This window comes from Orycteropus afer, unplaced genomic scaffold, assembly GCF_000298275.1.
Source record: "Orycteropus afer afer isolate SDZICR_OR568_19922 unplaced genomic scaffold, OryAfe1.0 scaffold00034, whole genome shotgun sequence".
NCBI classification, from domain to species: Eukaryota; Metazoa; Chordata; class Mammalia; order Tubulidentata; family Orycteropodidae; genus Orycteropus; species Orycteropus afer.
Genome location: NW_006921621.1, coordinates 11,197,547 through 11,213,744, shown reverse-complemented (window position 1 = coordinate 11,213,744; position 16,198 = coordinate 11,197,547). Strand labels below are relative to the sequence as shown.

At 39.5% G+C, this 16,198-nt stretch overlaps 1 protein-coding gene across 1 annotated transcript; it reads right to left on the bottom strand.

The window, feature by feature from the left end:
- Positions 1-4,637: 4,637 nt before the first annotated feature.
- Positions 4,638-12,376, bottom strand: ENPP5 (ectonucleotide pyrophosphatase/phosphodiesterase family member 5). The gene is made up of 3 exons (XM_007936299.1): positions 11,548-12,376; positions 7,279-7,455; positions 4,638-5,062 (listed from the first exon to the last, which is right to left on the bottom strand). Exons 1-3 carry the CDS (start codon positions 12,374-12,376, stop codon positions 4,638-4,640), a joined length of 1,431 nt encoding a protein of 476 aa, XP_007934490.1.
- Between the last annotated feature and the right edge of the window lie 3,822 nt (positions 12,377-16,198).

Here is a 16,198-nt window from a genome sequence, read left to right as displayed (position 1 = left end):
AAAAAAAAAAAAAAAAAGGGAAAAGGAAGAAGAAAGAAACAAGAAAACTGCAATATCTGGGGATAGGGCAATAAGAGGAAAAAGTAGAAAAGGAGAATAATGAAGGAAAAAAATTGGGAAAAATGCAAAGGAAAGACAAGGAATGGGGTTATCCACAAGAAAAAGGAAAAAAAACAAAAACAAAAAAAAGTGACCAGGTACAGGGAAAAGAAAAAAGGCTAAAAACTAGGTCCTGGGAGGGGAAGAACAAAGAATAATAGTAAAAAAGAAAAAAGTAGAAATAATAATAGTAGTTTTTAAACAGACGAAAACAAGCAAACTAAAAAACAGAAAAAAGGAAAGAGAAAAAAAAATCAGGGGAGAGCAGGGCAGGGCACCCAGGCTCTGACTGAGCACACAGACTGGGATGGTTTCCTATGGGCCCAGAAGGTGGGTGGGAGTGGGGGATGGCTGCACCTCTGTTCACCAAGTGGGTGTGGGGTACAAGAGTAACATGGGGAATGTTGCACCTTTCCAGCCGTCCAGGTCCAGAATGTCCTTGGATTTACTGGCAAGTGGAATCCATTCTTAAATTCCTGGAATCTGGGAGAATGCTTTTGCTTTAAATATCCAAAATGGTCAAGCTGCTTTCAAACATTCAAAATGGCTGTGCCCTCCAGACAAGCAAAAGTCCACAGCTCAGCCCGCCTTCCTCTTTGCTGCTGCTTCACCTTTTATTTGCTAGCCACCACAGCAGTCCTCTGTAGAGTCCCTGGCCAGCAGGCCTGATTTTTAGGTTAATTCTCAGGTCCTACCACCACTTGGCAATCTCCAAGCTGTCTGTGCCATCAGGATTGCTGCCAGACCACAGCTCCGTTAGGTCTCCTTTTTTGGTATTTTCATGCAAATTCTTCTGTTAATTGGAGTTTGTTGTTGTTGTTGTTATGTGCTGTCAAGTCGGACCTGACTCATAGCAACTCCTCCTTGGGTTTCCAAGGCAGTATCACTATGGAAGTAGTTTGCCCCATCTTCCTTCCAAGGAGTGGCTGGTGGGTTTGAACCACTAGCCTTCTGGTTAGCAATCAAGTGCCTTAGCCACTATGCTACCAGAGCTCCCAGTTGGAGTTTAGTCCACTTCTATATCCTTCCTTTCAAGGCTCAGGGGTCCAGGATTATCTTCTGTGTCTTTGTTAATTGGTTCCCCTTTGTTGAAGAAGGTCTGTGCAGTCTTTATGCCTATTCCACCATCTTACTGGAACTCTCAGCATGCAGATTGAATAAGTATGGTGAAAGGATGCAACCCTGGCATACACCTTGCCTGATTTTAAACCATAAATTATCCCCCTGTTCAGTTCTAATGACAGCCTCTTGGTCTATATTCAGGTTCCTTATGAGTATAATTAAGTATTCTGGCATTCCCATGAAGTGCTTATAGACAGGAAGACTTAACATTGTGAAAATGTCAGTACTACCCAAAACAAACTACAGATATAATGCAATCCTGATCCAGATTCCATCATTTTTCCTTAAAGAGATGGAAAAACTAATTACCAACTTTGTATGGAAAGAGACCTTGGATAAGTAAAAAGAACAAAACAAAAAAACCAAACTCACTACTGTCAAGTCGAATCTGACTCATAGTGACCCCTCCTTGGGTTTCCGAGGTGGTATCTCTACAGAAGTAGACTTCCCAACCTTCCTTCCAAGGAATGGCTAGTGGGTTTGAACCGCCAGCCTTCTGGTTAGTAGTCAGATGCCTTAGGGACTATGCCACCAAAGCTCCGTATATATATACATACATACATATATACACACACACACATAATATATATGTATATATATATTCCAAACATTTGCCATTTGAACTTTGTTTACATGGACAATTCAGTGACATTATTTTCATCTAGTTGTATAACCATCACCTATCTGTTTACAAAATTCGTGAAATGAATTGGGAATAATAGCTATGAGTCAGAGCCAACCTGATAGCACCTAACAGCAACAATTTTCTGGAAGAGACTTTATAATGATAGTGTTATTTCTTCTGCTAATGTTTGATAGAATTTTCCAGTGAAACCATCAGGGCCTGGAGATTTATTTTCCTTCAGGCATTCTCCTGCCAATAACTTACAGGAAAATAAGTATTTGTAAATAAGAGAAACCATTCAATAGTCAAATCTTCAAATCAGGATTTTAATATTTCATCAATGTTACAGAATTTCCTTTCTTCTTACTAATAGTACCTTCTAAAATAAATGTAATGCAATAATCAACCTAAATGTAGATAGTATTTGAATCATAATGCTTCACAATGGGCTAATTACCACATTTCAGTCCTTATGTAATTATCTCAGTAATGCTAAGTTCATAGCTACAAAGCCAGCCAACATGAGTACTTACATATTCCAGAGTCCAAGCTTCCTGGGGAGTTTGGTACTTTCCATATGACATTTCAGCTTTTATATTTATCATTTCTGGTGATTCTATTCTTGAGGTTTTATAGTGATGTAAATATTAACCCACTGCCATCGAGTCGATTGTGACTCATAGCAACACCCATAGGGTTTCCAAGGCTATAAATCTTTACAGAAGCAGACTGCCTCGTCTTTCTCCCATGGAGTGGCTGGTGAGTTCAAACTGCCAACCTTCTGGTTTGCAGCCCAATGCCTTAACCACAGCACCACCAGAGATCCTTGAAGTAAAAATTTGGAGTCAATATCCTTGATTGTTATTTAAAAAATAATTCATCTTTATTTTAGGAACCACTTCAAGTGTGTGTGTGTGTGTTTTTTAACTATGTCATTTTTGTTTTCACATCTAATTATTCCTTTCTTTTACTCCTTTTTCCTTTCTTTTTTCATTCCATTCCTTTCTTTTAGATACCATTTTATCTATTTATTAGCCAACTGGTTTATAAATATGTGCCAAATCACATTGTTTATGGGCCTGGTGTCTGTACACTGGTTTTCCATTTTCTTCAAGTAAAACTATTCTTTCCAGGATTCCTCTTTTCTCTAAGAATCCATAGGAAATACCAAGCTTCTCTCAAACCTTGATTCCTTAAAAGATTTAAAGCACAGCTGTAGGCTATTGTAATGAGAGGGGCTGAGATGACCAGGCAGGTGAAAAATACTAACCAGGAGGTAGAAGTCTATTTGTGAACTTTGATACATCTTTGATTCCACTGAGCACCAGGCAGATGGGTATCCAAATATTTCTTCAAACGGCTATAATCTTAGCTCCTTGTGTTCCATTTCCTGTTATCTGAATTTTGCTACTCTTTAGGCACCTTACCACAGCCTTGAAACTCTACGGAGCAGTTCTAATCTGCACACACAGGGTTGTCATGAGTTGTAATTAATGGCAATAGTGGCTAAGACACTTGCCTGCTAACCAGACGGCTGGCGGTTCAAACCCACCAGCCACTCCTCGGAAGGAAGGTTGGGCAATCCTACTTCCGTAGTGATACTGCCTCGGAAACCCAAGGAGGGGTCGCTATGAGTCGGGGCCGACTCGACGGCACATAACAACAACAACAACAACAAGGCGCCCTTTAGCTTTGTCCTGGGTACAGTACAGTGTGGACATCTCAGATATGGTCTTGCCTGATACATTAATTTTCTTAGGCTTCTCACAGCTCTTTCCAAGGCTTAATTGGCTCATGTTTTAACTGATATGGTTTGTGTTCTTTTCCAACTCTGAATCCGCAAATGCTCAAAATCTAAGATATTTGTGTTCTGTTACTACATTTTGCTAAAAGAAAAAAAAGAAAATGTTTTATCTAATTTGATGTTTAATGTGATTAATAGTGATTTAATTTTCAAAAAAACCCAAATAATTACAGAACAATAGAAAATATCGCTGAGATGATGCCCAATCTTTTACTTCTATCCAGGCTTTTGCTAGACTACGTAGGAAAGAAATGAATATTCTTCATGTTCTCATAAAATTCAGAGTAAAATGATTAAGCAGGAAATAGCAAAAATTTTATGACAGAAGCAATTAACTTTAGCATGAATATGTCAGTATTTGAATCACTTTTGTGGGAAAAATAGAATGAAAATCATGTCCTTTGGAAAAATATAACAAGGAATACCCACAGATGCAACCTGCTGTTAGGAATGCCTTTCTTCAAAAATCAAGGTTCAAAGATTGTCACATTTCACCTTTCTTCTTGCTTTCACAAAATTAGATAGATTTCTACATTGTTCAGGAATTATTGGAAATGTCATTCAAAAATTATCTTTTTCAACTAAGTTATAAGATATAATTGTCCATAAAGTGCAATTCAAATAAAAGTGCTCATTAGGAGAGTAATTTAAAGTGCAATATATAAGATACTCTAAATAGTGCAAACTTGTTATGTAATACATTATATTTGTTATATATTATATCTGTGCCGAGTTCAAACGAAGCAGGACCTTATCTATCCCTAAGCTAGATAGAACAATGGAGACATACTTTCACATCTTTAATTCTTTGCAAGCATTTGTATTTTGGTCCATGTTTGTATGTATGAATGACAGAAAAATAGAAAGATACTGTGTCTGTGTATGTATATAACTGCTTGATGGTTTGTGCAAATGTCTATAAGAGGTTTTCCAGAATTTGAAACCTTAAAACAGACATAATTATGAACTCTCCATTTCAAAGTAGCATTAGGCATGTAGTAATGGTTGAGCTATTTCAGCCTGCATATCTTGTAAGTCAGGTGTTTGGCTGTGAATTAAATGTTTAATGAAAATCACTAAAAAGACGATAACTATAATGCTACCAAGAGAGACCCCTATGAAATAAGCATATGACTCTTGTTCATATCCTCTTGGTTTGATACTACCATGGAAAATTGCAGTACTCTTCACATGAGGAGTTGTTCTTGGAGATGCTGAATTGAGCAGTTCCTGAACATTCTGGAATGATCCATTGTGTGGCATGGTGGTAATATTGAGGAGGTGGCATAACAGTGGGTACAGATCTGTGGAATTCATGGATTCTTTCTTGAAATTCCTTCTGAAGGCAGGACCGTGAGCTAAAAATATTGGATGCATTTCTGATAATGCATTATCATAACCATGGTTACCTACTGTAAAGAGAAAATGCATGAGTAAGTTAGCCAGCCAGATGGCATTAAAATGGAAATAATTATTGTATGGTCAAGTTCTGAATCTAAATGCAAATTTTATTTAATTTGGCTTTAAAAATAAAATAATCTTGTAATTTCTGATGTTGTCAACATCACAGTTCTCTTCAGGAAAGTGAAAGTCAAAAGATCACAAATCTTTCTTTGATGCTAACACTACCTTAAGCATCAGATCAGAGCAAGAAAGGTAAAAAAGTTAAGCTGAACCAAATTAGGGGAAAATAAAAGTAATCTCTCTTTTTTTTTTTTTTTTGCAGGGAGGGGCAGGGAAGTAGCTGGCAAACTAATAATATTCAGCAAATACTTACTGGGTAACTCCCATGTTCCAATTATTGTTTTAAAGATAATGGTGCTCTTAGCTGACAAGGGACAAGGTTGTAGTCACTTTTTGGCCACAGCCAGCTACCCACAGGGAGTGAGTAGTTGGACCTGTGGGCTTGGGACCATAGTCGCAGGGGATATCAACCTCAATTGGCATAACACATTACATAAAAACATTGTTCCACATCCTACTTTGGTGAGTAACAACAGGGATCTTAAAAAATTGCAAGCAGCCATCTAGATGCAACAATGGATCTCTCCTCATCCAGAATAAAGAAGAATGAAGAAAACCAAAGATGCATGGAAACAAGCCAAGCGACTGGTCAACCATGTGATCCTCAGCCTATATGACTATGAGACCAGAAGAACTAGATGGTGCCTGGCTACAACAGTCAACCACTCAGAGGGGGATCTATGTAGAAGATACTGGATAGAGTGGAAGAACAATGTGGAACAAAACTCAAAATCATTTTAAAAAAATAGAAAGGACCAGGTTTGCTGGTCTGATAGAGCCTGGTGGAACCACTATGGCACTTAGTTGCCCTTCAGGTCTGGAACTGAACCCACTCCTGTGGCTTCCAGCCAAACAAAAGACAGGCATATGAGCTGAACATTTACATTAGGTAGATACACTCCCTGAAGAGAACAATCATGGGAGACTAGAAGGACTATATTTGCACAGGGAGATAGCTCAGGGGGGCAGGAGTGCATGGGAGGGAAGGACACAGGGAAGAGGTGATTATGGGGAGGAAATAGGAGGGAAGCTGTTGCATTGTGGGAAATTGCAATCAATGTCATGAGACAAAGTGTATGTGAGCTGCTCTATGAAAAGTGAATTTGGTCTGTAAACTTTCACCCAAATTACAATTTAAAAAAAAAAAAAAAAAAGATAAAGGTGCTCTTAGTCTCAGGAAGGCATTAAAGGCCAAAACTTATAATTACCAGTAGAGGGGGAAAAAAAAAAAGGAACACAGCAGAAACCACAAAAATCAGACTTCTAGTTACAATTACGATCTACTACTAAAAGGCAAAGATTGGGACTTGTGCGTAGAATGGGAAAATACTGACTTTGGAGGTTCAGATCAGAATCCAGTCTACCTGTGCTGTAGTGTGGCGAAAGTCAAAACTTTACGGGTCTTCTAATGCAGCATGATACAAAATTGAAGGAAGAAATATTCTGCATTTTAAAGACATGTATCCAGTGTCATATCAGGGTGCAAGGCAAAGGAATTACTGCTGATAAGATGGTAACCTAAGTAATTTAAGGTCTTTATTTTGCATGTTGGAATTTTAAATGGGATTTCTATTATATTCATTTGATTCTAAATTTATTCTGTGGAAACAATTCCAAAATTATTTCATAAGGTATTAGGAAAATATGTCTTGACATATTATTATCCATGCCAAATGTACTTCTTTTTAGGAATGCCTCCAATGTGTAAAGCAAAGCTGGCCTGTATTTGGAAAATCCAAAAGGGCAAAGAAACTAAAAAGCTATCTATTGCAAGTAAAAATAAGGATTGAATTCTTATTAAATTAGAATATAAAATAGATGCAGAATATAATTCAGTTTACAAATTTCAGTTATGTTTTTCTCAGGAACAGAGCAGATAAAATTATCAGTGTATGTCATTGTACGTATCTTTAGCCTGGTTATTTCAAGAGAACTACATGTTTCACTTGTAAGAGGTTACCCTCTTTTAAAGCCCCATGGATTCTTATTTTGCTATTAATGTGTAACACTAGTTATTTGTCAGTAAATAAATTGTTATATTACCCATAATACCCACTTTACCAAAAACCAATGCTGAATGGAAAGAACCCTTTTATATACTCACACGGAAAGTCATCTGATTTATTCTGTAAAATATTCCACCCTTCGTCAGCCACTGCTATGATTGGTTGAATTCGACTATTGTATCTGTAATGCCATCTTTCTGGAATCTCTTCTTTTTTGTAAACAGTAAGATTAGGGTGAGCGTGAGCTAGAGCTTCATAAATTTCATCAAATTTACCTAAAGAGACAGGAAGAAAGGCACTCAGAACAAGATTCTCATTGGTGCAAAGAAACAATAATGGGCAATAGGAGTCAATCAGTATTTCTTAAATGTGAACTCCCTGCATTTGAGGTAAAAAGCCAGCAAAGCTGAGCATAATGAAAGATAGCCAGGCACTTTATGTGGAAAACTCTCATGCCTGGACCATGTTTGCAGGGGGCATCAAGCTCAACTGGCATAAATACTACACAAAAACACTGTTCCACATCCTACTTTGGCGAGTAGCAACTGGGATCTTAAAAGCTTGCAAGCGGCCATCTTGATGCAACAATGGGTCTCTCCTCATCCAGAGCAAGGAAGAATGAAGAAAACCAAAGCACATGGAAACAATTAGTCCAAGGAACTGGTACACCATGCAATCCTCAGCCTATATGGATCCTCAGCCTATATGGCTGTGAGACCAGAAGAGCTAGATGGTACCCAGCTACCACTATCAACCACTTGGAGGGGAATCTATGTAGGAGATCCTGGATAGAGTGGGAGAACAATGTGCAACAAAACTCAAAATCGTTATTAAAAAAAAAAAAGGTGTGTGTGTGGGACCAGGTTTGCTGGTCTGATAGAGCCTGGTGGAATCCTGTGGCCCCTAGCTGCTTTTTAGGTCTGGAATAGAACCCACTCCTATGGCTTCCAGCCAAATAAAAGGCATATGAGCTGAATATACACTCCTTGGAGAGATGAACCATGGGAGAATAGAAGGCCCATGCACGCACAGGGAGACGGCTCAAGGGAAAGGAGTGCATGGGAGGGAAGGACAGAGGGAAGTGGTGGCTATGGGGAGGAAGTGGGAGGAGAGCTGTTGCATTGTGGGAGACTGAAGTCATTGTGGGAGACTGAAGTCAATGAGATAAAGTGTATGTGAACTGCTGTATGGCAGATGAATTTGCTCTGTAAACTTTCATCCAGATCACAATAAAATTAAAAATAAATAAAAGCAATTGCTTTACAAAGCATGTATATATTTAAAAACAAACAAACAAACAAACAAAAAACTCCCATGCCTGCTGAGGAAAGAATCTTGAGGGGATAAAAGAGAAAAAAATTAATTTTCTAATGTACATAAATTCAATTCATAGAATTAAGATGATATTTTACAGAACCAGAAATCCATTATCTTTAATTTAAAGGCTTAAATACATGCAAAATTAGAAACACACATATATGTATTAATCCGTGGAGGGTCGACGAAAGAGGGGGAGGCCTTCAGCGAGATGGATTGACACGGTGGCTGCGATGATGGGCTCAAGTATAGCAGGGATTGTGGGGCTGGTGCGGGATCGGGCAGTGTTTCGTTCTGCTGTGCATGGGGTCGCTATGAGTCAGAAATGACTCGACGGCACTTAACGACAACAACAAAGTAAAAGCCAAGCTTTGGTGGTGCAGTGGTTAAGGCATTTGGCTGCTAACCAAAACGTTGGCAGTTTGAACCCACCAGCTGCTCCACAGAAGAAAGATGAGGCTATCTGCTTTCATAAAGATTTACAGCCTTGGAAATGGAGGTCAGTATGAGTTGGAATTGACTCTATGGCAGGGAGTTTGGTTTGAAGTAAAAGCCTAAGGTACTGCAATACACAATAAATTAAAGAGCTAATGTCTGGTAGTTCAGAATGCAGACACACAGAATTTCTAGACATTAAGCTGTTTCAAGTGGAGGCTGGGCATGAGGAAGGGACAGACTGGGTGGAAAGCAGCTTGTAAAATGGAAGGGTCCTCAAAATACCAGAGGTGTTCCAAACATACACCAGCTTCAAATACAACAAAACCTGGACACTATCATTAATCCCTTCCTTGTTTTTAAAATCCATCTTTTGGGGTTTCCTTCCTGCCTCCCATACCCCAATAATGAAACACCAAATGAATTTATGATGGAAATGGAAGGGTTAATGTAATCTTCTTAAACAACAAGAAAAAAACTTGCTATTTTATATAGAAATTCTTGAAAACTTTGTAGGTGTATGTGCATATTTTAACATTCATTATTTCATATGGTACCTGTAATTTTCCTGTGAGGGATATAAGTCTCATTTGTGAGGTAGTCTGGCTTTTCAAAATCAGTTCTTTCATTTGAGACCTAAGAGACAAAAACCAAACTCACTGCTGTTGAGTCAGATCCAACTCATAGTGACCCCTCCTTGGGTTTCTGAGGCTGTATCACCACAGAAGTAGATTGCCCAATCTTCCTTCCAAGGAGTGGCTGGTGGGTTTGAACCGCCAGCCTTCTGGTTAGTAGTCAAGTGCCTTAGGCACTACACTACCAGAGCTCCCATTTGAGATCTAGACCAACCTAAAACCAAAAAACCAAACCCATTGCTGTTGAGTTGATTCAGAGTCACATTGACCCCATGTGTTACACAGTAGAACTGCCCACAGGGTTTTCTTGGCTGTAATCTTTAAGGAAGCAGATTGCCTGTTCTCTCCTGTGGTGCCCATGGGTGGTTTGAATTGCCAGCTTTTAGGTTAGCAGCTGATTGCACACTGCTTGCTGCACTCAGGGACCACCTCAACAAGGTTATGAAGGAGGACAGAAGAGCAGATTTGAGTCAAGCTCTACCACTTACTTTGTGAACTTGGGGATGTTAAAAATCTTTTTAGTTGGTTTACCTATCTTTAAAAGGAGCTCTGGTGGCACAGTGCCTGAGGGATTTGACTGCTAACCAGAAGGTTGGCGGTTCAAACCCGCCAGCCACTCCACAAAAAGAAGACTGGGCAATCTACTTCTGTTAAGATTTACCACCTCGGAAACCCAATAATGGTCGCTTTGATTTGGCATCAACTCGATGGCGGTGAGTTTTTTTTTTTTTTTTGGTTTACCTATCTTTGAAAGAGTCTTGGTGACACAATAGTTAAATACTCAGCTGCTAACCAAGAGGTCAGCGGTTTGAAGTCACACATGCTCTGAGGGAGAAAAGACCTAACAATGTGCTCCCATAAAGATTGCAGCCTAGGAAACCCTATGGGGCAGTTCTGCTCTGTCATATAGGCTCACTGTGTGTCAGAATCGACTTGACAGCACACAATAACTTATCTTTAAAATTAAGATAATGCCTCAGTGACAGGGCTGAGATGAAGATTTGAGGAGAGGTTTATAAAAAGTTCAAGGTATTTTCATTGCTCTCCATATATAGATAAAAATATAAACAGCTGCCATTGAGTTGATTCAACTCCTAGTGACCCCCTGTGTGTATGAGTAGCACTGTGCTCCATGGGGTTTTCGATAGCTGGGATCTCTCAGAAGTAGATTGCCAGCCTTTCTTCTGAGGTGCTTTTGGTTAGATTTGGAACTATCAACCTTTCGTTTATAGCTTAACCATTTGTGACACCAGGGACTCCGCTTATTTATAGATAAGGAAAATAAATATTGAACAGAAGTCTTATGATATCTGGTCCACAGCTCTTTCTGCTTCCTGTATTCTGCTGTGATAGGAGAATATACTTCCTACACTCTCCTTCCTATACACTGCTTCCCTATTAAGATTCCAAGTAGGCAATAGAAGCCTTTAGGGATTCCATGAAATCACTTCAATTGTATGCAACTTTTGTATCTTCCCATCTCAGTTTTTCTGAGGGGGGGGCTATAGCTTTCACCATTATTACGATTCCAAAATGGTTACAACCTACTGTTATAAATACGCTGTTGTCATTGAGTTGATTCTGACCCATGGTGACCCCATCTGTGCAAAGTAGTAGTACTCCACCGTTTTCAAGGCTGTGACTTTTTTGAAGCAGACAGGCAGGTCTGTCTTCTGAGGTACCTCTAGGTGGGTTTGAACCACCATTTTTTTTGCTAGTAGTTGAGCACTTAACAATTTGCACCACCCGGATAGCATCAGTTCCAATATTTTAAGAAAAAGTAAAAAATTAGACTCTGGGAAAAACAGTCTATTTTCAGAGCCTAAGGATTAAATCTTAGTATATTCTCATGACACAGGCATATATACTTTAAAGGTACGGAGAGAAAAATCCCCCATTCACTTAATCACACTGTACAATCTATGCAAGAAAAAGGAAAATGCACATCTAGCTTCAGATCACCATTCAGGTCAGATTTACCTTCTTTTGGCAAGATGGCTGCTACCGGAGATTGGTCAATCAGGATATAGTGGTCTTTATCCAGATACTGGTCAAGTTCTATTATTCTTTCCTCAGAACACTGTGTCATTCCGTGGTCACTTGTGATGATTAGGTTCAGGGTGTTCCACAACTTTGCCTTTTTTAACATTTTAATGAGATATCCTAGCTTGTTGTCAATATCTGAAATGACAGGTCCCATGAGTGGGCTGTCAGGTCCCAAGTGGTGGCCCATGTCATCTGGTTCCTCCCAATAGAGAAGACCAAGATTAATAGGCTCTTTTGATGTAAACCATTCAATAATTTTGGCAACTCTATCTTCAAACGAAACAGATTCATTGTAAGGCATGTAGTATGTAGGAAAGCTGTTGTGTATTTTCACATCTGTTCCAGGCCACATTGCTGCACCGCTAGTATGTCCTGACCTTTGATTTGTGATCCATATTGGCGTTGCTTCTTCCCAAAACTCAGAATCATAAATATTCATGTGATCCAGGGAGAAAGACTTGTTCAGAATAGGATCAAACATGTCATTTGAAACAATCCCATGACTCTCTGCAAAGAGGCCAGTTACCATAGTATAAAAGTTAGGGTATGTCTTTGTAATAAAAATATTAGTGACCTGCTTCACATGAACACCATGTTTCATAACATAGTGAAAATGGGGTGTTGGAACTTTATTTAAGTAATCCCAGCGGAATCCATCAAATGAAACTAGCAGAACCTTTTGCTGGTCTGGGTGCAGAGAAAATGTAGCTGAAAGTGTTAATGTAGCAAGTACGAAGAACACCCAAAGAAGTTTTGAAGTCATTTTTAAAGTGCTTGATCAGTTCAGCATAAAACAATCTGTAGAATAAACATATGGAAGTTAATGGCAACAATTTTGCTGCATATACTTTACCCCAAACTGAGAGTGCAGGCATTTAGTAATCCCAGTAATATCATAAATCACAGCCTGGAAGAATTATGTTGCAGAGCTCCATCTAGAGAGAGACCTGGGGCTATCTGAATAATAAGGCTAAGAAGTTCAGTTGCATTATAAATCCTTTTTTGTACCTTCAAAGAAGGTACAAAAAATGTTTTGATAAACATTCCTCAAAGGAATTATGTAAATAACTTCCCCAATCTCAAAACTTAACTCACTGCTGTCAAGTTGGTTCTGATTCATAGAGACCCCTCCGGGCAGTATCTCTATGGAAGTAGATTGCCCAATCTTCCTTCCGAGGAGTGGCTGGTGGGTGTAAACAGCCAGCCTTCTGGTTAGCAGTCACATACCTCAGGCACTACACCACCAGAGCTCCAATAGCATTTTAAAATAATTTACATCTAACTTTTCAGAAACATATTCAAGTTGACTCAGACTTCTGACTTCTGTTCACTTACATGGTCAAAGCTGTGAACATATTTATCATTACAGCTAAACCAATTATAGAAACTAGCAACAAGAGAGTACTGTTAGCAAATTCAATAATGGGTTTTTCTTTTTTAATGCACTTCTATTTTCAAAGCCAAGCCTTTATGTTAGGTTCATCGTAGTAGAGATGTTACCAGTGACAGGAGAAAATAGATGAATTTTAATTTCTTGAAGTGAAACAAAATTTGTGACAAGTATATTTGTGAAATATAATGTATATTCATTTATTATTCCTTACACAATTAGGTTCTGAACTAAGTTTAAAAAGAAATATAATTCTGAAATTTGATGTTGACCTTCTTAAAGGGAAAATCTGTTAATATTTAGTGTTATCAGTGATAAGCCCAGAAAAAGCACTTCCCAGAATTAAATCTCTTTGGAGAAAACAAAAATTAATTTGCATACATTCCAAAAGCTTCTATTTTACTTATGAAAGCTAATAACCAGTGTGGATAAAGGATGGATATATACAATTTGTCAATAATCATTGGGCTTGAACTTCAAGCAAGGATCTTTTGTTCTTTGTTTTTTTCCTTTCCATTATTATATGCCACCAGAGTTCCCATTTTTACATGAAGGTATTTAGAAGTCCACCAAAACTTGGATCTAACGAAGCTTTGTGTTAAGAAATATGTGAATTTGGCTTTTGAAATCTCCTAATGTGAACATACTAAAGATATTTTTGAATGTTAAAAATAGATTATGTCTTGCCTTCGTATATTACAGGTGTCTTGCCTTCATATATTACAGGTGTATCAAACCAAAAAACTGAACTCAGTGACCATCAGGTGGTTTCCCACTCATAATGATGACCCTCATTGGGTTTCTGAGGCTGTAAATCTTTAGGGAACTAGATCACTCATCACCCAATCTTCCTTCTGCAGAGTGGCTGGTGGGTTTGAACTGCTGATTTTCTGGTCAGCAGTCAAGTGCCTTATCCACTACACCACCAGAGCTTCTTATTACATGTATGTTGTTGTTGTTGTTACGTGCTGTCGAGTCGGACCCGACTCAAAGCGACCTCTCCTTGGGTTTCTGAGGTAGTATCACTACGGAAGTAGATTGCCCCATCTTCCTTCCGAGGAGTGGCTGGTGGGTTTGAACCAGCAGCCTTCTGATTAGGAGTCAAGTGCCTTAGCCACTATGCTACCATTACATGTATAAGTAAATAAAAATTGTTTGGCAGGTTTGCTTTGCTTTCAGAAGCACAAACTATGTATTAATCTGTGTATTACCTTGAGAGCAGTAATTCTGTTGTTTAACTGTGGACTCATTATGCCTAGAATATTTCTGAAATTGTTTTCAGTGTTAATCTCCAGAAAAATGTTCAAAAATTAAATTTAAAACTATTTCTTAAATGGCAATAATTTTTCCAATTCTGGAAGAAACGTTAAAAAATCAGTTCCAATAGAGAACTGCAAATATATATGTGGCTGAAGATGGTGGCTCCTCTCTCTTTCTTTTTTTTCCTCACAGTTTTTTCTCCATCCTTCTCAACACAATAAAGGTTATATTTATAACCCAAATATAAGTTAAAGTTGGGGAAGAGAGGGGAGGAAAGGGGAGAGAGAGAATGAGAGAGAATCAATACATGGAACACGTGCTTTTCTTCTGAGTAAATTAGTTCAGACATTTGGGGTAAGCAGGAGAAAATGGCATCTGGGACAAATGTAAGTAAACGGAGGTTAAGTGTTTCAGGCTTAGGAATACTTGGTAAGAAGCACCAACATTCCCATATCGATGACAGAAAGCAGTAAACAGGGAGATGGGGGTGCAACTTTCCGCGCACAAAATGCTGCAGAATGCGGTGGAGTCCCTAGATCTGGGTCCAGCTTTCACTGGACTACTTTCCAACTTCTCCTCCCCTCCAAACCTTTCCCAACAAACAGCCTTGGAAATCTGGAGGGAAGGGGCAGCGAGAAAAAGGAAGAAGAGGAAAAGGAAAGGAGTAGGTCTTTGTGAGTGAGTACACGTCACCGGGGGGGGGGGCATCGTCCATCTTTCCCATTGGGATTCTATTCTAGCCACCGGGGAGGGTCGAGGCGCTGGGTACGTTTTCAATTCCCCAAAATCTCTACCACTGGGGCCAGCAGATGTCTCAAACTGGGCTCTGTGTATGTGTGAAGTGAAAAAAGGGGTGACAGCTTTGGGGTCCCATAGTAACCATGGGGGTCCTCAAAAAGCAAGCCGCCCACCCCTCTGGACTCTTACCCTGGCAGCTATCCGGTTTATCTGCATCTGCTTGGGGCAATGGGAGGGAAGGTAGCTGGAGCGAGGGACGCCTCCGAACCTGTAACCACTCACCTGCACGCAACCTCAACGCAGAGCACCTGACCAGCGCAGTCTCAAAGCCTCCGGCCCCGCCCCTTAACTCTCATTGGTTATTGCAGGATTGTTGCCATTGCCAGGGTTGCTAAACGAAAGCCTGGTTACAGGGAGTAGCAGAATCGCCTGTCAATCAGAGGGAGCTGGTGCTGGTGCTGCCAAGACTTCGGGGGTTGAGGGGCGGGACGCAGCGGGAGCAAAGGGCAGGAGAGGTAGGAGAGTGGGGAGGCCCAAACGGCTGTCATTTGCTCTTTGCAGAGGACCTTTCTCTGCCCACGAAAATTCTCTGCAGTGCTACCTTTTCTAGATGAACAATTGCGCTTTCGTCAGTGGTGCTGAGAGATTATAATCCGCTAGCTCGGTGTTTGTGTACTCAACACTCATTGTTCTTGTTAAAAGCTACTTTTTGCCCTTTACCTGATCTTTCACCTCAAGCTTTTATCTTCTTCTTTATCTCATACGACGCCAGGGTGGGAGAGTTTACACGTCAGCTTTGTCCTGAGGGACACCTGAATACCAAAGATGTAGTTGAGACGATGAATGTTTCTTTAATTCATTTTCTGTATTTATTGGTGATATTTGCTTTCCTTTAGAAAGGATTTAATGTAGTCACCAATCAGACTCAACGTCTGTTCAGATTTTTACAAAGGTCTTTGAAGAATCTGCTATGTGGTTTACCCAGTGTGGTACCCGAGAATGAATAGATGAGATCCAGCCTGGCTCAGGATTAGATCAATTTGCACAGGGAGAGAGGCTAGCGAGCTACTCTGGTTATTGCATCCAGGTCCTAAACTCTGCCTCTTGCTGTTTTTTCTAATATTCTTGATAGCTAGAACTTTGGTCCTGACTTCTCTTTCAGGCAGTTCTCAACGTTTCTGTTTTTTTTTTTTTTTT